This window comes from Lutra lutra, chromosome 10, assembly GCF_902655055.1.
Source record: "Lutra lutra chromosome 10, mLutLut1.2, whole genome shotgun sequence".
Classification (NCBI taxonomy): domain Eukaryota; kingdom Metazoa; phylum Chordata; class Mammalia; order Carnivora; family Mustelidae; genus Lutra; species Lutra lutra.
In genome coordinates, this window is record NC_062287.1 from 60,998,868 (window position 1) to 61,021,887 (window position 23,020).

At 37.6% G+C, this 23,020-nt stretch overlaps 2 protein-coding genes across 2 annotated transcripts; both read right to left on the bottom strand.

Annotated features, from left to right (window-relative positions):
• Window positions 1-519: 519 nt before the first annotated feature.
• Window positions 520-1,485, bottom strand: LOC125079765 (olfactory receptor 52N5-like). Its single transcript, XM_047693528.1, has one exon. It carries the CDS (start codon window positions 1,483-1,485, stop codon window positions 520-522), a length of 966 nt encoding a protein of 321 aa, XP_047549484.1.
• Window positions 1,486-22,053: 20,568 nt separating this feature from the next.
• On the bottom strand, window positions 22,054-23,016 carry LOC125079267 (olfactory receptor 52N1). The gene has a single exon (XM_047692761.1). The coding sequence runs from the start codon at window positions 23,014-23,016 to the stop codon at window positions 22,054-22,056; it is 963 nt and encodes a 320-aa protein (XP_047548717.1).
• Between the last annotated feature and the right edge of the window lie 4 nt (window positions 23,017-23,020).

Consider the following 23,020-nt stretch of genomic DNA (forward strand, 5'->3'; position numbering starts at 1 on the left):
GGGCTAATCTACACATTGAAAGCATTCTTTATTCTTGAGTAAATTGGTCTGCAAAGCTTTTTACACTATGGTGTTTACTAAATGCCATTCTTTTAAACACCATGACTGCCAGTTTTATCTGCATCATATCAGCCTAATTCATAAACTGCATTTTAGTTTAAAGAACTGTCCAGCCTGGAAAAAACCCTAAGAAACCATTTTGTTTCTTCTTCAATGGCAGGATTAAAAACATAGAAAAGACACTTAGGAACTCTCTCAGAAGGTTTAAAAAATATCTTATATGCATACATTAGAGAAAATTTGTGATGAGACCAATTGCCTGATTAAAATTAGTGATGAAGAAAAACAAGGGGAAGGAACTGGGATGTAAATCCAGAATCAGCAACAAATTTCCCTTCTATCACTGCAGAAAACATACTCTGGGATAGACCTGGACAATATGATACCTCACAAGAGTGAAAGTATAATGTCACACACAAGTCACTTCTTTGTTGTTTTTTCATTCATCTCCTATGAATTTCATTTTTCCAGAATATGTGTACCTTTCTCACCCTGGAAGAGCTTTAAGACACTGTCTCTGATCTGTTTTGTCTTTACCCCATACACAATGGGGTTGAGAGTTGGGGGAAGTAGAAGATAAAGATTAGCCACAATGATGTGGAGAGATGGGGGAATGGTATGTTTCCCGAAACGGTGGGTAAAGAAAGTGAAGAATGCTGGAACATAGGTAATGATGATGGCAGATATATGGGCAGTGCAGGTGCTGAAGGCCTTGTGCCGAGCATCTGCTGATGAAAGGCTGACCACAGCCTGAAGGATCATTGTGTAAGAAACAGATATACAGCAGATGTCAAACACTCCAATCAGGAGGGCAACCATCAGACCATAGATGACATTGATCTTGATGCTGGCACAGGACAACTTCACCACTGACATGTGGTCACAATATGTGTGGGAGATAATATTACTATGGCAAAAGGGCAAATGCTTGACCAAGAATGGAAAAGGAATCATCAGCAGCACACCCCTCAGGAAGGTGGCAAGTGCAGCTTTGGCAATGATAGGGTTGGTGAGTATGGTAGCATAATGCAATGGGTAGCAAATGGCTACATAACGGTCCAAAGCCATGAGCATGAGCACACCTGACTCCACACCTGTGAGGCCATGAACAAAGAACATCTGGACTAAGCAAGCACTGAAGTTAATTTCCTTGAGATTGAACCAGAAGATGCAGAGTGCATTAGGTACTGTAGTGGTGCAGGTAATGAGGTCAATGAGGGACAGCATGGCCAGAAAGATATACATTGGGCGATGTAAAAACTCCTCCTGATGAATGAGGTACACAAGGCCAAGGTTTCCCACAAGAGAGATGATATACATTGTGCAGAATGGGAGAGAGATCCATACATGTACTCTTTCTAGGCCAGGAATTCCATTAAGAATAAAAGATTTGGGGGCAACATATGAATTATTGGAAACCACCATAACTAATTCAGTAGAGGAACTCTTTTTATCCAGAAGTCTCTATCCTGAGAAAAAGGAATTAAGAAATACAAATTTAATTTAGAATATCCTTGAGAATGCAAACTTAAATTTGAAATATATTTACATTTATAACAGTAGCAATAATTCTAGATAATTATGACTATGAAAATAGACCATTTATTAAACAACACAACATTAGGGCAAGATTTTTAATGTTTTATAAGCAGTCTAAATGTAATCGTAAAGCCACAATTACAAAGTTGTGATTGTTTTTTGACATCAAATAGAAGAAGAAACTGAGGCACAGAGATATCAAATGATGTGTCATTAAACTAGAATCTGGGATAGAAATGATTTTTATATATGACTCTAACATTCATGCAATGTCTTTATTCTGCATCCTGGTTTGACAGAGTACCTAGCTTATGATAGCAAGTTATCACTGCATGATGGAGAGCCTGAAATTTGCTCAATACATAGGTGTTGTGACAATATAAAATGGAAAGATTATGGTTATTTATAACTAAGAAAATCTTGTTCAAATCCTAGGTCTTTCCATACCAATTTTATGACTTGGTGAGGTTTGCTTCACTCTTGAAGAAACTCAGTTGTTCATCTATAACTTGTGGCTAATGTTACCTTCCTCAAAGAGTTCTGAAAAATTATCAGAAGTTTATTTTAATCCTAGGTTAGTATCCTGGTGAATTGGGTATATTAGTTCAAAATACAAGCATAGGTGCTATGTGGTTATGAGATACTAGGATAGTGGCCATGAAGATCAAGCTAACTTGATTGTCCCATGAAACAGAAAAATAAGAACCTCCCTTTCTCAAATACTCTGTAATTCCCCAAGGTGGATAAAGTCATCTATCTCCTTTCCATGTCTTCTGAATTTAAATAATTCTTGAGAAGCATATTCTTTCTCTTAGAGTATGTCCACTCTCATATGAAAAAATGTTCATCATCACTAGCCATCAGGGAGACTCAAATTAAAACCACATTGAGATATCACCTTACACCAGTTAGAATGGCTAAAATTAGCAAAACAGGAAACAACATGTATTGGAGGGGATGTGGAGAAAGGGGAACCCTCTTACACTGTTGGTGGGAATGCAAGTTGGTGCAGCCTTTTGGAGAACAGTGTGGAGATTCCTCAAGAAATTTAAAATAGAACTTCCCTATGACCCTGCAATTGCACTACTGGGTATTTACCCCAAAGATACAGATGTAGTAAAAAGAAGGGCCACTCTCAGTACCTCAAATAGAGCGGACATGAAGATAATTTTCAGGTCATTAGTTTTATAAGAAACTATGTAACAGCTGTTGAGTCCTCCTTCTAAATGCATGCTGGACATTTCCATGGACAGTTTAAATTCACCATACTGGAGACTAACCTCATCACTTCAGCCTCTACCCCATGCCAGAATAGATTCCTTTTCTTAATATCTGTCTTTGGATAATGGTGTCATTTTCTACCACATGATCTACCAGCATCTTTGTGGTCCTCTCAGGTATTCTTCATCACCTTGGGTAAAATTCCTTTATAACTCAAAGTGCTTCAGTTCTTACTCTGCCCATGTCACTTCAGCATGTTTATTACCTGTCCTCTATTCTCAGACAAGACAAGATTTCTATTTTTTAATCCAGAAATATTTCTGATATCACCAAACTTACTGTCTTTGAAAGACCACCTAGCTATATCCACCTATTTCTTGATTTGCCTCTTGCATTTTTCAAATCAAGTATTTCCTATAGCATAACTTTTAAGACATTTTAATCCACTGCCTAATAATCTTCAATGTTTTCCCATCAATTTGAGGGTAGGGCTCAAATTGCTTGCAATGGCATTTAATAAGATAAAATTTAGGTCTTGTTCTGTCTTCCCATTTTATTTGTTTCCAATCGCTAAGCACCAAAAAGTGGTCCTGCTTTGGACAATAAATTATATGTTCACTCTATTATAGCATTTCATATTTAAACTTAATAGACCACATGCCAATCCCCAAAACCTATATATATTTCAAGTTTAATTTCTTTCCCCTATTTGAAAATTTCTGCCATATACTTACCTTGATAAGTCTTGTTTTTTTTTTCTGTTCAATTTTTAAAAAATTTTTATTTATTTTTTACATTTCTTTTCAGTGTTCCAGAATTCATTGTTTATGTACCACACCCAGTGTTCCATGCAATAGGTGCCCTCCATAATACCCACCACCAGGCTCACCCAACCTTCCACCCAAGTCCCTTCCAAAACCCTCAGTTTGTTTCTCAGAGTCCACAGTCTCTTATGGCTCATCTCCCCTCCAATTTCCCCCAGCTCACTTCTCCTCTCCATCTCCCCATGTCCTCTGTGTTATTCCTTATGCTCCACAAGGAAGCAAAACCATATTTGGTTTTGCTTATTGACTCTCTCTGCTTGACTTATTTCATTCAGCATAATCTCTTCTAGTCCCATCCATGTTGATACAAAAGTTGGGTATTCATCCTTTCTGATGGAGGCATAATAATCCATAGTATATATGGACTATATCTTCTTTATCCATTCATCTATTGAAGGGCATCTTGGTTCTTTCCACAGTTTGGCGACTGTGGCCATTGCTGCTATGAACATTGGGGTATAGATGGCCCTTCTTTTCACTACATCTGTATCTTTGGGGTAAATATCCAGTAGTGCAATTGCAGGGTCATAGGGTAGTTCTATATTTAACTTCTTAAGGAATCTCCACACTGTTTTCCAAAGTGGCTGCTCCAAATTGCATTCCCAACAACAGTATAAGAGCGTTCCTCTTTCTACACATCCTCTCCAACACGTTTGTTTGTTTGTTTGTTTGTTTGTTTAATCAACACGTGTTGTTTACTGTCTTATTAATTTTGGCCATTCTAACTGATGTAAGGTGGTATCTCAATGTGGTTTTGATTTGAATCCCCCTGATGGTTAGTGATGATGAACATTTTTTCATGTGTCTGTTAGCCATTTGTATGTCTTCTTTGGAGAATTGTGTGTTCATGTCTTCTGCCCATTTTTTGACATGATTATCTATTTTGTGTGTGTTGAGTTTGAGGAGTTCTTTACAGATCTTGGATATCAGCCCGTTGTCTGTATTGTCATTTATGAATATCTTCTCCCATTCTATGGGTTGCTTCTTTGTTTTGTTGACTGTTTCCTTTGCTGCGCAGAAGCTTTTGATCTTCATGAAGTCCCAAAAGTTCATTTTCACTTTTGTTTCCTTTGCCTTTGGAGACATATCTTGAAAGAAGTTGCTGTGGCTGATATTGAAGAGGTTACTGCCTATATTCTCCTCTATGATTCTGATGGATTCCTGCCTCACTTTGAGGTCTTTTATCCATTTCGAGTTTATCTTTGTGTGTGGTGTAAGAGAATGGTCGAGTTTCATTCTTCTACATATAGCTGTCCAATGTTCCCAGCACCATTTATTGAAGAGACTTTTTCCAACTTATATTTTTTCCTGCTTTGTCGAAGAGAATTTGACCATAGTGTTGAGGGTCCATATCTGGGCTGTCTACTCTGTTCCACTGGTCTATGTTTCTGTTTTTATGCTAGTTCCATGCTGTTTTGGTGATCACAGCTTTGTAGTAAAGCTTGAAATCGGGCAATGTGATGTTCCTAGTTTTGCTTTTCTTTTTCAACATTTCCTTTGCAATTTGGGGTCTCTTCTGGTTCCATACAAATTTTAGGATTGTTTGCACCAGCTCTTTGAAAAATGCTGGTGGAATTTTGATCAGAATGGCGTTGAAAGTACAGATTGTTCTAGACAGTATAGACATTTTAACAATGTTTATTCTTCTGATCCATGAACATGGAATTGTCTTCTATCTTTTTGTGTCTTCTTCAATTTCTTTCATGAGTGTTCTCATGATCCTTAACCTCTTTGGATAGGTTTGTTCCCAAGTATCTTATGGTTCTTGGTGCTATAGTAAATGGAATCAATTCTCTAATTTCCCTTTCTGTATTTTCATTGTTAGTGTATAAGAAAGCAACTGATTTATGTACACTGATTTTTGTATCTGGCCACATTACTGAATTGCTGTATGAGTTCTCGTAGTTTGGGGGTGGAGCCTTTTGGGTTTTCCATATAAAGTATAAGTCTTCTTTGAACACTGAGGGAGAACATCCTTCTTTTCCTCCTTGACTGATTTATATTATTCTCGTTTTCAAGTTTTTATTTAAATTCCAGTTATTGAACACACAGTGTAATATTATAATGTTTCAGATGTAAAATTTAGTGATTCATCACTTAGACACAACACTCAGTGTTAATCGCAATTGCCATCCTTAATACCCAATACCCATTTAAACTATCCTCTTGCCTATATCCTCTCCTGACACTCTCAGTTTGTTCTCTATCATTAAGAGTCTGTTTTCTGGGGCACCTGGGTGGCTCAGTGGGTTAAAGCCTCTGCCTTCAGCTCAGGTCATGATCCCAGGGTCTGGGATTGAGCCCCACATCTGGCTCTCTGCTCAGCAAGGAGCCTGCTTTCCCCTCTCACTCTGCCTGCCTCTCTGCCTACTTGTGATCTCTGTCTGTCAAATAAATAAATAAGATCTTTTTTTTTTTTAAAAAAGAGTCTGTTATCTGTTCACCTCTTTTTTTTTTTTTTCCTCCTTATGTTCATCTGCTTCATTTCTTCATTTAAAGAAGTATGGGCTTCCTGGAGTCCAGGTACACGATGTTAATTTTTTTCCCAAAGCTGTTAGTGATCATTTCAGAATGAAATACAAGTTTTTCTAACTCAGACTTCACTTCTGTTCCACTAAAGCCAAATGCTTTTTGAAGCTAACAAACAGTACATCAGTCAGTGGTTTTCTCATTTATTTGTTTTTGTGTTTATTTGTTTGCTTATTTCTCTGGAGGAATGTGAGGCTTCATGTTTCTAACTTGGGACCTCTACAGCTCCTGCTTCTTATAATTTCTCCCTGCCCAGTACTCCTACCATCTCCCAGGTAAAGAATGGGGTTGTGTGGGATGATTCATATTTTCTCTTCCAAAGGGGGAGGTGATTTAGTTGCAAGTACCATTCAGACTTACCCTGGAACTCCCTTATTTTTCTGGTGGTTCTGGGGAATAAATAAGGAGACAGAATACAGGAAAGGACTGGAAGTAGAATAATCACAAAAGTACAGGAAGAGAAACTCACCAGAAGGTCTTCATTCAGTCTTGTGTTGAGCTTTTTCCAGTGGAAGAGACAAAGCAACTCACTATACTACCAAAAGCATACTACATCATATATGCTGCATCAAACCACCATACATCGATCATAATTTCTCTTTCCTCCTTGATGATGATGGGCTCCATTACCTGGTCCAAGTGTCTAAGCCCTCCAAGATCTGATGGAGAGTACTGTGATTGTGATTGACATTGTCACTGCTGCTTCTGTGTTCCCTCATCTCACGCTGGGCAGCCATTTGACACAAAGTGTGTGTAGCACCCATTGTTGCCTCTGGCTGTTTGAAACAGAAAATGGTCTCCTATATATTATCACTTGATCCCAACCCCCAGAAAAATCTGGATGAACCAGCTACTGGCCAGGATGTAGGAAGGCCAAGAAGCCTTGCTTTCTCATTTTCTTCTCCATTCCACGCTATGCTTTCCATAGATGGCCTATGACAACATTTTTTTTTTTTTTTGAATTTAGGTCTTGGAATACAGAAAAAAATCCTATCAGGCACCTGAAGAATCCTGTCCATGATCCTTGGAGGAGAATGTCAGGAGAAAGCTATATCCAGAAAAGGGAGTTCTAGATTCTTTGAGACTGTTTCAAATTTTTTTGTTATTTTTTGAAATGTTTTTCTGAAAATGGCAAATTCAATTTTTATTGACATATATTATCACTGAATATTTCAAGCCTGAATATTTCAAGTTACAAACCCTAAATTAATTTGTTAAATTGTTAATTTAACAATTTGCTAAATTTTAACATTTAACATTTAAATTTTTTAAGTTTAACATTTAACATTTAACAAATGTTGAAAAGTTTAACAAATTTTTTAAAGTTTCCCTTAAACATTAAACATCCACCATATGTCAGGCAATGAATGCTTTGGCAATGAATATAAGGCCTTTGCTTCTGCTCTGGTTCTTTTAGGTTTACCTTGTACATAATGCACAGCAACTCAAATACCTACACACTTGCCTTCAGAAAAAAATAGCAGCAATACTGTTTGGTTATCTATATTTTCACATTTAAAATATATTTACCTACATTTAAACTCATTTATGAATTTAATTACACATTCCTATAATGAATCTGCCAATTTAGTATTGTCATAGCCATTTTATCTAACCAGGGTTCTATAGGTTTCATAGCACTCTGAACTCTACAGGCTTTTGGGCTCCCTATACTAAACACTGGTGACACAGCCCCTCTCTCTTAAACCAAACCAGATACTCTACTTGAAAGTCACCTTTCTACCTCTCTGCTACCCTCACATTTTCCCTATAGTTTATAATGGTGCTAACCTGAGGACCTGTGTTAGAACTATTTGTATATTTTTATTATCCCTTTAGCTCTTTATTATATGGCCCAAATCTCCCATCTCTTTCACTCCATGAATGAGGACAATTACTGGATTAAAAAAATATAAATTTGAGTTAGATTTGCTGACTGCAAGTTGTGTGATGAATTGAAGAAATAAAATGGGGTGGGGAAATGTGGGCTAGTGACTTGGAGGGAAAAAGGTATACCTATTTACTTTTCCCTGAACTAAGGCATCTTAGGTTATTATCTTAATCCTCTGCCTCTGTCATTATACCATATATTTGTGAAATGAACAAACATAAAGAGAAGAATTCCCTAAACTGTAAAGGAGATTTTTGAGAGCATCTAGATTCTCTCTTCCCACATAAGAGCACAGAACCCTTGTTAGTACTATTGCTGCTTTGAATGTGGAATGACCATGATCTTTCTAATTTTCCTTAGCCTAAGAAACCACCAAAAAACATCCTCTACAGAACAATGCCCTTGATCCCTGGGATCACACATGCAGGTTGAAGCAAGACTAGGCTTTATCATGGAATGTCCTTGGGTCAAAATATCTGGAAGGTGTTAGCTTACCTACAATGTAGTTCCAGACAAGGAGTATGGGAGATGTTCATGCCTGGGTGAGAGCCCAGGAATGTATATGAAGGTGGAACCCTGGTTTCACCTTATAGACCTTAGATCAGAAATGCTTAGTCTGGCTGACTTCCCATGGGAAGGGGCATAATCTCACATGCTCAGATCTTCCAAGTCTCCGTGTGAAATAGTGCTAAAGAGACCCGAAAGATAATGGAACCCTAAGGGAATGCATTATACAAAGCTTCATATACTCGAAGCAAAAATAAAACACCAAACACAGCTAGTCCTCAAATGTGGGCAGTGCAGAAGGGAATTCCCAGGGTACAGATATCCCACCATTAAGATTATATTAGAAATTCTTGTCTATGCACAGCAAAGGAAACAGTCAACAAAACAAAGAGGCAACCCACAGAATGGGAGAAGATATTCACAAATGACAATACAGATAACAGGCTGATATCCAAGATCTGTAAAGAACTCCTCAAACTCAACACACACAAAATAGATAATCATGTCAAAAAATGGGCAGAAGACATGAACACACACTTCTCCAAAGAAGACATACAAATGAGTAACAGACACATGAAAAAATGTTCATCATCACTAGCCATCAGGAAGTTTCAAATCAAAACCACATTGACTTACCAACTTACACCAGTTAGAATGGCCAAAATCAACAAGACAGTGAACAACATGTGTTAGAGAGGATATGTAGAAAGGGGAACACTTTTACACTGTTGGTGGAAATGTAAATTGGAGCAGCCACTTTGGAAAACAGTGTGGAGATTCCTTAAGAAGTCAAATATAGAACTACCCTATGACCCTGCAATTGCACTACCGGATATTTACCCCAAAGATACAGATGTAGTGAAAAGAAGGGCCATCTATACCCCAATGTTCATAGCAGCAATGGCCACAGTCACCAAACTGTGGAAAGAACCAAGATGCCTTTCAATAGATGAATGGATAAAGAAGATATAGTCCATATATACTATGGATTATTATGCCTCCATCAGAAAGGATGAATACCCAACTTTTGTATCAACATGGATGGGACTAGAAGAGATTATGCTGAATGAAATAAGTCAAGCAGAGAGAGTCAATAAGCAAAACCAAATATGGTTTTGCTTCCTTGTGGAGCATAAGGAATAACACAGAGGACATGGGGAGATGGAGAGAAGTGAGCTGGGGGAAATTGGAGGGGAGATGAACCATGAGAGACTGTGGACTCTGAGAAACAAACTGAGGTTTTGGAGGGGACATGGGTGGAAGGTTGGGTGAGCTTGGTGGTGAGTATTATGGAGGGCACCTATTGCATGGAACACTGGGTGTGGTGCACAAACAATGAATTCTGGAACACTGAATAGAAATGTAAAAAATAAATAAAAATTTAAAACAAATAAAATAAATAAATAAATAAAAATTTAAAAGAAGGAAGGTTGTAAGATGGCAGAGAAGTAGCAGGCTGAGACTACATCAGGTAGCAAGAGATCAGCTAGATAGCTTATCTAAATATTGCAAACACCTACAAATCCAATGGGAGATCAAAGAGAAGAAGAACAGCAATTCTAGAAACAGAAAATCAACCACTTTCTGAAAGATTGGGCCAGCAGAGAAGTGAATCCAAAGCGACGGGAAGATAGACCCCGGGGGGAGGGGCCAGATCCCGGCAAGCGGCAGAGCAATGGAGCACTAAATCAGGACTTTTAAAAGTCTGTTCCACTGAGGGACATCACACCAGAGGCTAAAACAGGGTGAAGCCCACGCAGGGTCAGCGTGGCCCCAGGTCCAGCAGGGTCACAGAAGGATCGGGGGTGTCTGAGTGTCGCAGAGCTTGCAGGAATTAGAACAGGGAAGCCGGCTACAGAGACAGAACTGAGGAGTGAGCTCTCAGCTCAGGGTTACCTTGAACCGGTCGCAGGCTGGGTGAGCACGGAGCGTGGCCAGAGACCAGGGAGACACAAGTGATTGGGCTCTTTTCTCTGAGGGTGCACTGAGGAGTGGGTCCCCAAGCTCTCGGCTCCCCCAGGCCAGAGACCAGGAGGGTGCTATTTTCATTCCCGTCCTCCAGAACACTATGGAAAGCGTTCAGGGAACAAAAGCTCCCGAAAGCTAACCCGATCGGATTACATACCACAGCCCCTGATAACGTCGGTGCAATTCCACCTCGGGCAAAGACACTTGAGAATCACTACAACAGGCCCCTACCCCAGAAGATCAACAAGAAATCCAGCCAGGACCAAGTTCACCTACCAAGGAGTGCAGATTCAATACAAAGGAGAGCAACGGAATTCCAGAGGAGGAGAAAGCAAAGCACGGAACTCATGGCTTTCTCCCCATGATTCTTTAGTCTTGCAGTTAATTTAATTTTTTTTTTCAATTTTTTTCTTCTTCTGCTAAATTTTTTTTTTAATTTTTACCCTTTTCTTTTTTTAATGTTTTTAACTAGTTTATCTAATATATATATTTTTTCTTTTTTAAATTTTTTCTTTATTTGTTTTCTTTTTTAAATTGTTTCTTTGTGTTCTGAAACTCTTTTGATCCCCTTTCTCCCCCTCACGATTTGGGGTCTCTTCTGATTTGGTTAAAGCATATTTTCCTGAGATCTTTGCCACCCTTTTAGTATTTTACTTGCTCCTTCGTCTTATCTCGACAAAATGACAAAGCAGAAAAATTCACCACAAGGAAAAAAAAAAAAAAAAAAACAGGCAGTACCGAAGGCTAAGGACCTAATCAATACAGACATTGGTGATATGTCAGATTTAGAATTCAGATTGACGATTCTCAAGGTTCTAGCCAGGCTCTAAAATGGTAGGGAAGATATTAGAGAAAACCTCTCAGTAGATATAAAAGCCCTTTCTGGAAAAATAAAAGAACTAAAATCTAACCAAGTTGAAATAAAAAAAGCTATTAATGAGGTGCATTCAAAAATGGAGGCTCTCACTGCAAGGATAAATGAGGCAGAAGAAAGAATTAGCGATATAGAAGACCAAATGACTGAGAATAAAGAAGCTGAGCAAAAGAGGGACTAACAACTACTGGATCACAAGGGCAGAATTCGAGAGATAAGTGACACCATAAGACAAAACAACATTAGAATAATTGGGATTCCAGAAAAGAAGAGAGAGAGGAGCAGAAGGTATATTGGAGAGAATTTCCCTAATATGGCAAAGGGAACAAGCATAAAATCCAGGAGGTGCAGAGAACACCCCTCAAAATCAATAAGAATAGGTTCACACCCTGACACCTAATAGTAAAATATACAAGTCTTAGTGACAAAGAGAAAATCCTGAAAGCAGCCCGGGAATAGAAGTCTGTAACATACAATGGTAAAAATATGAGATTGGCAGCAGACTCATCCACAGAGACCTGGCAGGCCAGAAAGAGCTGGCATAATATATTTAGAGCACTAAACGAGAAAAACATGTAGCCAAGAATACTATATCCAGCTAAGCTATCATTGAAAATAAAAGGAGAGATAAAAAGCTTCCAGGACAAACAAAAACTGAAAGAATTTGCAAACACCAAACCAGCTCTACAGGAAATATTGAAAGGGGTCCTCAAAGCAAAGAGAGAACCTAAAAGTAGTAGATGAGAAAGGAACAGAGACAATATACAGTAACAGTCACCTTACAGGCAATACAATGGCACTAAATTCATATCTGTCAATAGTTACCCTGAATGTTAATGGGCTAAATGCCCCAATCAAAAGACACAGGGTATCAGAATGGATAAAAAAATAAAACCCATCTATATGTTGCCTACAAGAAAGTCATTTTAGACCCAAAGACACCTCCAGATTTAAAGTGAGGGGGTGGAAAAGAATTTACCATGCTAATAGACATCAGAAGAAAGCTGGGGTGGCAATCCTTCTATCAGATCAATTAGATTTTAAGCCAAAGACTATAATAAGAGATGAGGAAGGACACTATATCATACTCAAAGGAACTGTCCAACAAGAAGATCTAACAATTTTAAATATCTATGCCCCTAACATGGGAACAGCCAACTATATAAACCAATTAATAACAAAATCAAAGAAACACATAGACAATAATACAATAATAGTAGGGGACTTTAACACTCCCCTCACTGAAATGGACAGATCATCCAAGCAAAAAAGTAACAAGGAAATAAAGGGCTTAAATGACACACTGGACCAGATGGACATCACAGATATATTCAGAACATTTCATCCCAAAGTAACAGAATGTACATTCTTCTCTGGTGCACATGGAACATTCTCCAGAATAGATCACCTCCTCGGTCCTAAATCAGGTCTCAACCAGTTTCAAAAGATTGGGATCATTCCTGCATATTTTCAGACCACAATGCTCTGAAGCTAGAACTCAATCACAAGAGGAAATTTGGAAAGAACCCAAATACATGGAGACTAAACAGCATCCTTCTAAAGAATGAATGGGTCAACCAGGAAATTAAAGAAGAATTGAAAAAATCCATGGAAACAAATGATAATGAAACCACAACGGTTTAAAATCTGTGGGACACAACAAAGGCAGTCCTGAGAGGAAAATATATAGCGGTACAAGCCTTTCTCAAGAAACAAGAAAGGGCTCAGGTACACAACCTAACCCTACACCTAAAGGAGGGGGAGAAAGAACAAGAAAGACACCCTAAACCCAGCAGGAGAAGAGAAATCATGAAGATCAGAGCATAAATCAATGAAATAGAAACCAAAAAAACAATAGAACGAATCAATGAAACTAGGAGCTGGTTCTTTGAAAGAATTAATAAGATTGATAAACCCCTGGCCAGACTTATCAAAAAGAAAAGAGAAAGGACCCAAGATAATAAAAGCATGAATGAAAGAGGAGAGATCCCAACGAACACCAAAGAATACAGACAATTATAAGAACATACTATGAGCAACTCTACGCCAACAAATTTGACAATCTGGAAGAAATGGATGCATTCCTAGGGACATACAAACTACCACAACTGAACCAGGAAGAAATAGAAACCTGAACAGACCCATAAGCAGTAAGGAGATTGAAACAGTCATCAAAACTCTCCAAACAAACAAAAGCCCAGGGCCAGATGGCTTCCCGGGGAATTCTACCAAACATTTAAAGAAGAACTAATTCCTATTCTCCTGAAACTGTTCCAAAAAATAGAAATGGAAGGAAAACTTCCAAACTCATTTGACGAGGCCAGCATCACCTTGATCCCGAAACCAGACAAGGATCCCATCAAAAAGAGAACTACAGACCAATATCCCTGATGAACACAGATGCAAAAATTCTCTCCAAAATACTAGCCAATAGGATTCACAGTACATTAACAGGATTATTCACCACGACCAAGTGGGATTTATTCCAGGGCTGCAAGGTTGGTTCAACATCCGCAAATCAATCAATGTGATACAACACATTAATAAAAGAAAGAACAAGAACCATATGATACTCTCCATAGATGCTGAAAAAGCATTTGACAAAGTACAGCATCCCTTCCTGATCAAAACTCTTCAAATTGTAGGGATAGAGGGCACATACCTCAATATTATCAAAGCCATCTATGAAAAACCCACCACAAATATCATTCTCAATGGAGAAAAACTGAAAGCTTTTCCGCTAAGTTCGGGAACATGGCAGGGATGTCCATTATCACCACTGCTATTCAACATAGTACTAGAAGTCCTAGCCTCAGCAATCAGACAACAGAAGGAAATTAAAGGCATCCAAGTTGGCAAAGAAGAAGTCAAACTATCACTCTTCACGGATGATATGATACTATATGTGGAAAACCCAAAAGACTCCACTCCAAAACTGCTAGAACTTGACAGGAATTCAGTCAAGTGTCAGGATATAAAATCAATGCACAGAAATCAGTTGCATTTCTCTACACCAACAACAAGACAGAAGAAAGAGAAATTAAGGAGTCAATCCCATTTACAATTGCACCGAAAACTATAAGATACCTAGGAATAAACCTAACCAAAGAGGCTAAGAATCTATACTCAGGAAATTATAAAGTACTCATGAAAGAAATTGAGGAAGATACAAAGAAATGGAAAAATGTCCCATGCTCCTGGATTGGAAGAATAAATATTGTGAAAATGTCTATGCTACCTAAAGCAATCTACACAATCTACACATTTAATGCAATCCCTATCAAAATCCCACCCATTTTTTTCAAAGAAATGGAACAAATAATCCTAAAATTTATATGGAACCAGAAAAGACCTCGAATAGCCAAAGGAATATTGAAAACGAAAGCCAAAGTTGGTGGCATCACAATTCCGGACTTCAAGCTCTATTACAAAGCTGTCATCATCAAGACAGCATGGTACTGGCACTAAAACAGACACATAGATCAATGGATCAGAATAGAAAGCCCAGAAATAGACCCTCAACTCTATGGGCAACTCATCTTCGACAAAGCAGGAAAGAATGTCCAATGGAAAAAAGACAGCCTCTTCAATAAATGGTGTTGGGAAAATTGGACAGCCTCATGCAGAAAAATGAAATTGGACCATTTCCTTACACCACACATGAAAATAGACTCAAAATGGATGAAGGATCTCAATGTGAGAAAGGAATCCATCAAAATCCTTGAGGAGAACACAGGCAGCAACCTCTTCGACCTCAGCCACAGCAACATCTTCCTAGGAACATGGCCAAAGGCAAGGGAAGCAAGGGCAAAAATGAACTATTGGGATTTTATCAAGATCAAAAGGTTTTGCACAGCAAAGGAAGCAGTTAACAAAACCAAAAGACAACTGACAGAGTCGGAGAAGATATTTGCAAACGATATATCAGATAAAGAGCTAGTGTCCAAAATCTATAAAGAACTTAGCAAACTAGGGGCGCCTGGGTGGCTCAGTTGGTTAAGCGTCAGGTCATGATCCCATGGTCCTGGGATCAAGTCCCACATCAGGCTCCTTGCTCAGCAGGGAGCCTGCTTCTCCCTCTGCCTGCTGTTCCCTCTGCTTGTGCTCTCTCTCTCTCTCTCTGCTGTTCCCTCTGCTTGTGCTCTCTCTCTCTCTGGCAAATAAGTAAATAAAACCTTTAAAAAAAAAAAGAACTTAGCAAACTCAACACCCAAAGAACAAATAATCCAATCAAGAAATGGGCAGAAGACATGAACAGACATTTCTGCAAAGACGACGTCCAGATGGCCAATAAAGACACATGGAAAAGTGCTCCATATCACTCAGCATCAGGGAAATACAAATCAAAACCACAATGAGATATCACCTCACACCAGTCAGAATGCCTAAAATTAACAAGTCAGGAAATGTCAGATGCTGGTGAGGTTGCAGAGAAAGGGGAGCCCTCCTACACTGTTGGTGGGAATGCAAGCTGGTGCAACCACTCTGGAAAACAGCATGGAGGTTCCTCAAAATGTTGAAAATAGAGCTACCCTATGACCCAGCAATTGCACTACTGGGTATTTACCCTAAAGATACAAACGTAGTGATCCGAAGGAGCACGTGCACCCGAATGTTTATAGCAGCAATGTCTACAATAGCCAAACTATGGAAAGAACCTAGATGTCCATCAACAGATGAATGGATAAAGAAGAGGTGGTATATATACACAATGGAATACTATGCAGCCATCAAAAGAAATGAAATCTTGCCATTTGCGACGACGTGGATGGAACTAGAGCGTATCATGCTTAGCGAAATAAGTCAATCAGAGAAAGACAACTATCATATGATCTCCCTGATATGAGGAAGTGGAGATGCAATATGGGGGGTGTGGGGGGTAGGAGAAGAATAAATGAAACAAGATGGGATTGGGAGGGAGACAAACCATAAGTGATCCTTAGTCTCTCAAAAGAAACTGAGGGTTGCTGGGGGGAAGGGGTTTGGGAGAGGGTCATGGGGTTATGGACATTGGGGAGGGTATGTGCTATGGTGAGTGCTTTGAAGTGTGTAAACCTGGTGATTCACAGACCTGTACCCCTGGGGATAAAAATACATTATATGTTTATAAAAAATAAAAAAAATTTTAAATAAATTTTAAAAGAAGAAATTCTGTCTTAAGTTATTAAAAATGAGGAAAATGTGTATGTGTGTATGACCATAAAATCAATGTGTGTGTTTGTTATTCAAATTTCTAAAAAATATTATACCCCTTAATTAAAAAAATAATGATAACAATTTAAACTTTTTAAAATATTATATACTTCCTTTTTAAAAAGATTTTATTTATTTGAGAGAGAGAAAGAGGGAGCACAAGTTGGGGGAGGTATAGAGGGAGAGGGAGTAGTAGAATCTCCCTAGCTTAGCAGGGAGCTCAGTGAGAGGCTCTATCCAGGACTGCAGTATATGACCTAAGCCAAAGGTAGCTGCTTTACCAACTAGCCAACCAGGTGCCCCTAAATAAATATACTTCTGAAACTAAAAATACCTGCTATTAAGATTTAGTGAGTCTTTATTTCCATGTATATGTAATTTAAAAAATCAGAATCATAATTCACAGGTTATTTCATCATTGAATGGTGTATTTATAAACACACACATGATGGAATATCGTTCAACCATAAGAAAAAAAGGAAATCCCGCCATTTATGACAACATGGATGAGACTTGAGGGAATCATGCTAAGTGAGATAAATCAAAGAAACACAAATACTGTATGATCTTATTTACATGTGGAATCTAAAAAAGCCAAACTCATAAGAGCAAAGTAGAATGACGCTTACCAGTAGCTGGGGGAGTCGGAAATGGGTCCATGTTGTTTGACTAATTAATAAATCATGGAGATATGACACAGCAATGTGATTATAGATAACAGTACTGTACTCTAAACTTCAAACTTACTGAGAGAATAGATCTTAAGTGTTCCTGCCACAAAAAGAAATGATAATTATGTGAGGTGACAGAGCTGCTAGCTAACACTATAGTAGTAATCATATCATAACATATAAAGATGTCAAATCAACACATGGTGTACACCTTAAACTTATACAATTTTATGTGTCAATTATATCTCATAAAAATATATTTTTTAAAAAGGACAAATCGATTGTCAGAGACTTATGCATTAACTTAAATGAGTTTCTTCTAATCATTTTTTAAAAAATTTATCCTTCTCAAGAAAAGGGAAATAAAGATGTGGTTATATGATAATATAGAGGAGACATCTGTCTTCCTTCTGACATTCCTATCAAATTTCAAGGAGATACTAATAGTAACATTTATTTAAGAAAAGTAGGAAAAGGAAGTGATTAGGAATGGATTAAAGTTTTCAACCATTGGAAGAAATCAGACTTCATCTTTGGAAGATGTAACATGGAATGGTGTTAATGAATAAAAGGATGATTCAACAGACCAAAAAGGCAACCTGCAGGATGGGAGAGGATACTTGCAAACCATAAGATAATATACAAAATATATATATAGGAACTCCTACAACTCAATTTGAGCAGAAAGTTAGAAAATGGGCTGAGGTCTTTAATAGACATCTCTTCAAAGAACATAAACAAATGGCTAACAGGTATATGAAAAGAGGCTCAACATCACTAATCATCAGATGATCAGGGAAATGCAAATCTAAACTACAATGAGATGTCACCTGATATCTATCAGGATTGCTGTTATTGAAGAAACAAGAGACAAAAAGTGTTGGCAAGAATGTAGAGATGCTGGGACATTTGTGCAGTGTTGCTAGCAATGCAAAATATTTCAGCAACTATGGAAAAGAATATGGACATTCCTCAAACATTTTTAAATAGAACCACCATAAGATGGAGCAACCCTGCTTCTGATTTATCCAATAGAACTGAAATAAGGATCTCAAAGAGAAATCGGTATTCCCATGTTTACTGCATTATTATTCATCATAACCAAAATGTGGAAACAACCTAAATGTCCATTGACAGTTGAATAAAGAAAATGTGGTATATATGTATAATGGAATACAATGCAACCTTAAGGAAGCACATTTTGCAATATGCACAACATGGATAACCATGAAGACATCATGCTGAGTGAAAAATGTTGGTTACAGAACAAATACTGGATGATTCCATATAGATGAGGTATCTGAAATAGCCAAATTCCTAAAAATAAAGAGTGGAATGTTGTTTCCCAAGACAGGGGAGAGGGGGAAATTACTAAATAGCCATCATAAACTTTCAGTTAAGTGAGATGAATAAGCTCTAGAGATCTGTTGTACAACATTGTATGTACAGTAAACAAAAGGTATTATACACTTAAAATGTTTTAAGAGGATACATTTCATGTGAAATATTTTTACCTCAATGAAATATAATTTAAAAAAAGAAATAACACAAATTTTCTAGGTTCAAATCCCAGATCTCTACCTAAAATCTTTGAAGCCTATGACAAATTAAAGAACCCATCCAAATTTCAGTCTCCTTAATAATAAAGTGCAGTGAATAATGACTATCTGCAGAATTGATTAAAAAATCAGATATGCATGTAAAGCATCCAGAATAAATTAACTCCTAGTAGTATCTAAGTAAATGATACTTAATCTTGTTATGGAGGGAGGGAGGGAGGGAGAGAGAGAGAATGTGTATGAATGTGGAAGTTTCTAGTAATATAATCAGAAGAAATTGACTGAACACAAGAATAATTGTTGAAAGCTGGTCTATAAGAAATTATTCTCATCTTCAATCTTCTTCATTTAGAGTGGTGGAAATTCTTTTTTTCCTTTCCTAGACCGAAACCACTAATGCCTGAATTCCATGTATTAGCAAATTCTGGTTTATTTTGTCATTTTGCTAGAGCACATCCTCAAATAACTAAGAAACACTGTTATGTAGGTCTTCTTTCTTCATTTTTTGCATATCTAAAGTAACTTTATCATTCACATATTTGATTGATTATTAAATTGAGAACATGTTAACAGTCTAATAATTACTTCTTTTCATAAAGAAGAAAACTATGATCTTCCAGCATCAATATTATTAGTAGGGATCCTTTTCAATTCTGGAAATATGAATTGAATTTTTTAGTATTTTAATGTTTGTTTTCCACCTGAAATGTTTAAGGATTTTTTCATGATCTTTATCTTCTTTGACAGTACTATGTCCAGGTTTGAATCTTTTACAATTTCTCTAGGTATTTTGGTATTTCTTGATTACTTCTTAAAATACAAATTTTTCATTTTGTTATAGAAAATATTATTTTGTATTTGTATTTGTATATTTGGAAAAATTCTCTCTTTGCCTGAACAGTTTTCACTTTTAATGTAAATCTTAAAAGTGAGACTTCTGCCCTCCTGGAAAGAACTTCCATATTTCTTTATTTTTCTTTCATATTTTATATTGCCTTGCATTTTTTCTCTTTCTGTGAGATTTTTGCAACTTTATTTTCCTTCCCTTACATATTTTTGCCATCAGTCATTCTTTTCTGTTATAAGTCATTTTCTAATTCTCTGTTTGCCTCTTTTCCATAGAAAATCTTTCATTGTTTATGGGTGAAATATATTAACAGATATCTCTGAAAAGTATTGATATTGGAAATGTTCTCCTGCAAAAATAATAAAGATGGTGACATTGAACAGATACAGAAAGGAATATAATCCTGACCTGTTTGTAAAGTAGTATACATTCATACCCAATAATCATATCAATATTTGTATGATTATAATAATTTGAATACTGTTTATTAGTTTTCAGCTATTGCAATCAAATGATAAACAAATCTAGGAAGATTTCTAGACTCATAGCTAGTGATAATGATCTTAAAAATAGGAGATTAAGGGGTGCCTGGAAGGCTCAGTAGGTTCAGTGTCTGCCTTCAGCAAAGGTCATGATTCCAGGGTCCTGGAATTGAGCCCCACATTTATCTCCCTGCTCAACAAGGGGCCTACTTCTCCCTCTCTACTGCTACCCCTGCTTGTGCTCTCTCTCTCTCTCTCAAATAAATAAATAAATAAAATTTTAAAAAGAGCAGGAAATTAAAAATATATCTGATTAACATTAAGTTTGGAAGTAGTAGGGAGATAAGGAAACTGTAGACACACACATATCTATATATGTAGATATATAGATATACATATATATATAATGTAGATACATGTACACACTATATGCACACACACATACATAAATCACACACACATACGTATATATAAATCACACAGGTGACAGATACTGCAACTGAGTTACAATCCTCATTGTCTATAACAGGGGAGTTTGTAGTCAAATTAAAGTCAAATTTAACTTGTAGTAAAAGAAGAAATCACCAAAGAGAAGAAAAAAGCTGTACACATACACACACAATATTTTTAAGAGGCTATCTCTGGAAAGGGACCAGAGGGAAGAGATTTTCAAGATGGAAGTTTTATTTTTTTTTAGTGATTATCTTGTCTGGGTTATTTTGATCATAATTTGTACAAATATACATATTATTGATACTAAATTTAGCATACCACGGAAAGAAATTAATATATATACTTTTAAGTAGCAGGAGGCAAGGAAGAAAATGTTTCACAGTTTAAGAGAAATCAGAGAGCATCCTCAAGACATATTATTTTAAATAAATATGTTATTGAACTATAATATGCATGCAAAAAAGAGCACACATTGTAAGTGTACAGCCTCATTAAATATCACCAAGTGGACACTTTGGAATTACCATTCAGGTCAAGAACTAAATCCTTGGCAGCTCCTCAGAAGCACTCCTCATACCCTGTCCAATCATTATCTGGGTTTTCATTCCCAAAGTTAAACACCATCTTCATTTTTAACACCAAAAATTAGTTTTGTCTGCTTGTGAACTGCATCTAAATGAAATCACACTACACATATTATTTGGTCTCTTTCACTCAACATTATATTTGAAATAGACCATAATTATTTATTTATTCAGCTTGGATATTGAAGGACATACATTCTAGGTATTATGAATATGCTGCAACTTAACATTGTTTAGAAGTTTTCTAATGAACATATGTATGCACTGCTGGATATACAGTTGACAAACTTGGGGAATAAAGCAGGAAAAAATAACTTGGGAAAGAAGAATGAACTACAAATGGTCAAGAAAATGTTAAGTAAATAAACTAGCACAGATATTGAAGAACATGGCTCATGTTTGCCAGAGATTTAAATTTTTTCAGAAAGTTCAACTCTAGTCCTAGTGATCCAACAACTGTCCCCTATGAGTAAGAGTATTTGAAGAAGGGGCACCTGGGTAGCTCAGTCAGTTAAGCATCTCCCTTCAGCTGGGGTCATTATCCCAGGGTCTGGTGATCACGTCTGGTATCAGGTTCCCTGCTCAGCAGAGAGCCTGCTTCTGTCTCTCCCTCTGCTGCTCTCCCTGTGTGCTCATTCAAAAAAAAAAAAAGTCTTTGAAGAACATGGGATTTCAGGAGAGAAAGTCTCTGCCTAATGGGCATTGTGATACCCTTTAAAGAGAGGTAGAAGAATTAAAGTCCCATGGAACTATTTCCTGTGGCTAGATACCTGCTTTCATTTGGAGAGTTCCCTACAGTCTTGCTGATCTCAACCTGGCTAAGAGAATTCTAACATCTCAGAAGACTCTACTTAAATTTTATGAGAATTGTCTTTTCCCTTAAGCATGAATCTAATGACACTTTTTTGTATCTGCTTAGTTTTCACCCCATACACAATAGGGTTCATTGTGGGAGGCATCAGCAGATACAGATTAGCCATAATAATGTGTATGTGTGGAGGAATAGTGTGTCCCCCAAACCGGTGAGTAAAGAATGTGAAGAAGGCTGGAACATAGGTGATGACAATGGCACAGATGTGGGCAGTACACGTGCTGAAGGCCTTCTGCTGGGCATCTGCTGAAGAGAGACCCACAACTGCTCGAAGAATCATGGTGTAGGAGATTGTGATGCACAAGATATCAAAGCCCCCAATCAGTAGGGCAACCATCAAACCGTAGATAGCATTGATCCTAACATTTCCACAGGATATCTTGGCCACAGACATGTGGTCACAGTAGGTGTGAGGTATGACATTGCCCCTGCAGTATGGCAGGTGCCTGGTGAGGAAAGTGAAAGGGATAACAAGTACTACACCTCTAAGAAAAGTGAGGAGTCCAGCCTTGGCAATGACTGCATTAGTGAGGATAGTAGTATAGCGCAGGGGGTAGCAGATGGCCACATAGCGGTCCAGTGCCATGAGCATGAGCACCCCAGACTCCATCCCTGTAAAAGTATGCACAAAGAACATCTGGGCCAGGCAAGCCTTAAAGTCAATCTCCTTGAGGTTGAACCACAATATGCAGAGGGTGTTGGGAAGAGTGCTGGTGCACATGAGCACATCTGTGAAGGAAAGAAGGGCTAGGAAGATGTACATAGGTCTGTGTAAGGCTTCTTCAGAGTAAATGAGGTACATAAGGCCAAAGTTCCCTGTGATGGCAATGCTGTACATGGTGCACAGTGGGAAGGAGATCCACAGATGCACTTCTTCCAGCCCAGGGATGCCATTTAAGATGAATGAAGCTGGAGTTAGACTGGTGCCATTTATGAATGACATAACA

Excerpts from the sequence above, each read along its gene's own strand:
- LOC125079267 (XM_047692761.1), bottom strand. The coding sequence starts at position 23,016 with ATGTCATTCATAAATGGCACCAGTCTAACTCCAGCTTCATTCATCTTA.
- LOC125079765 (XM_047693528.1), bottom strand. The coding sequence starts at position 1,485 with ATGGTGGTTTCCAATAATTCATATGTTGCCCCCAAATCTTTTATTCTT.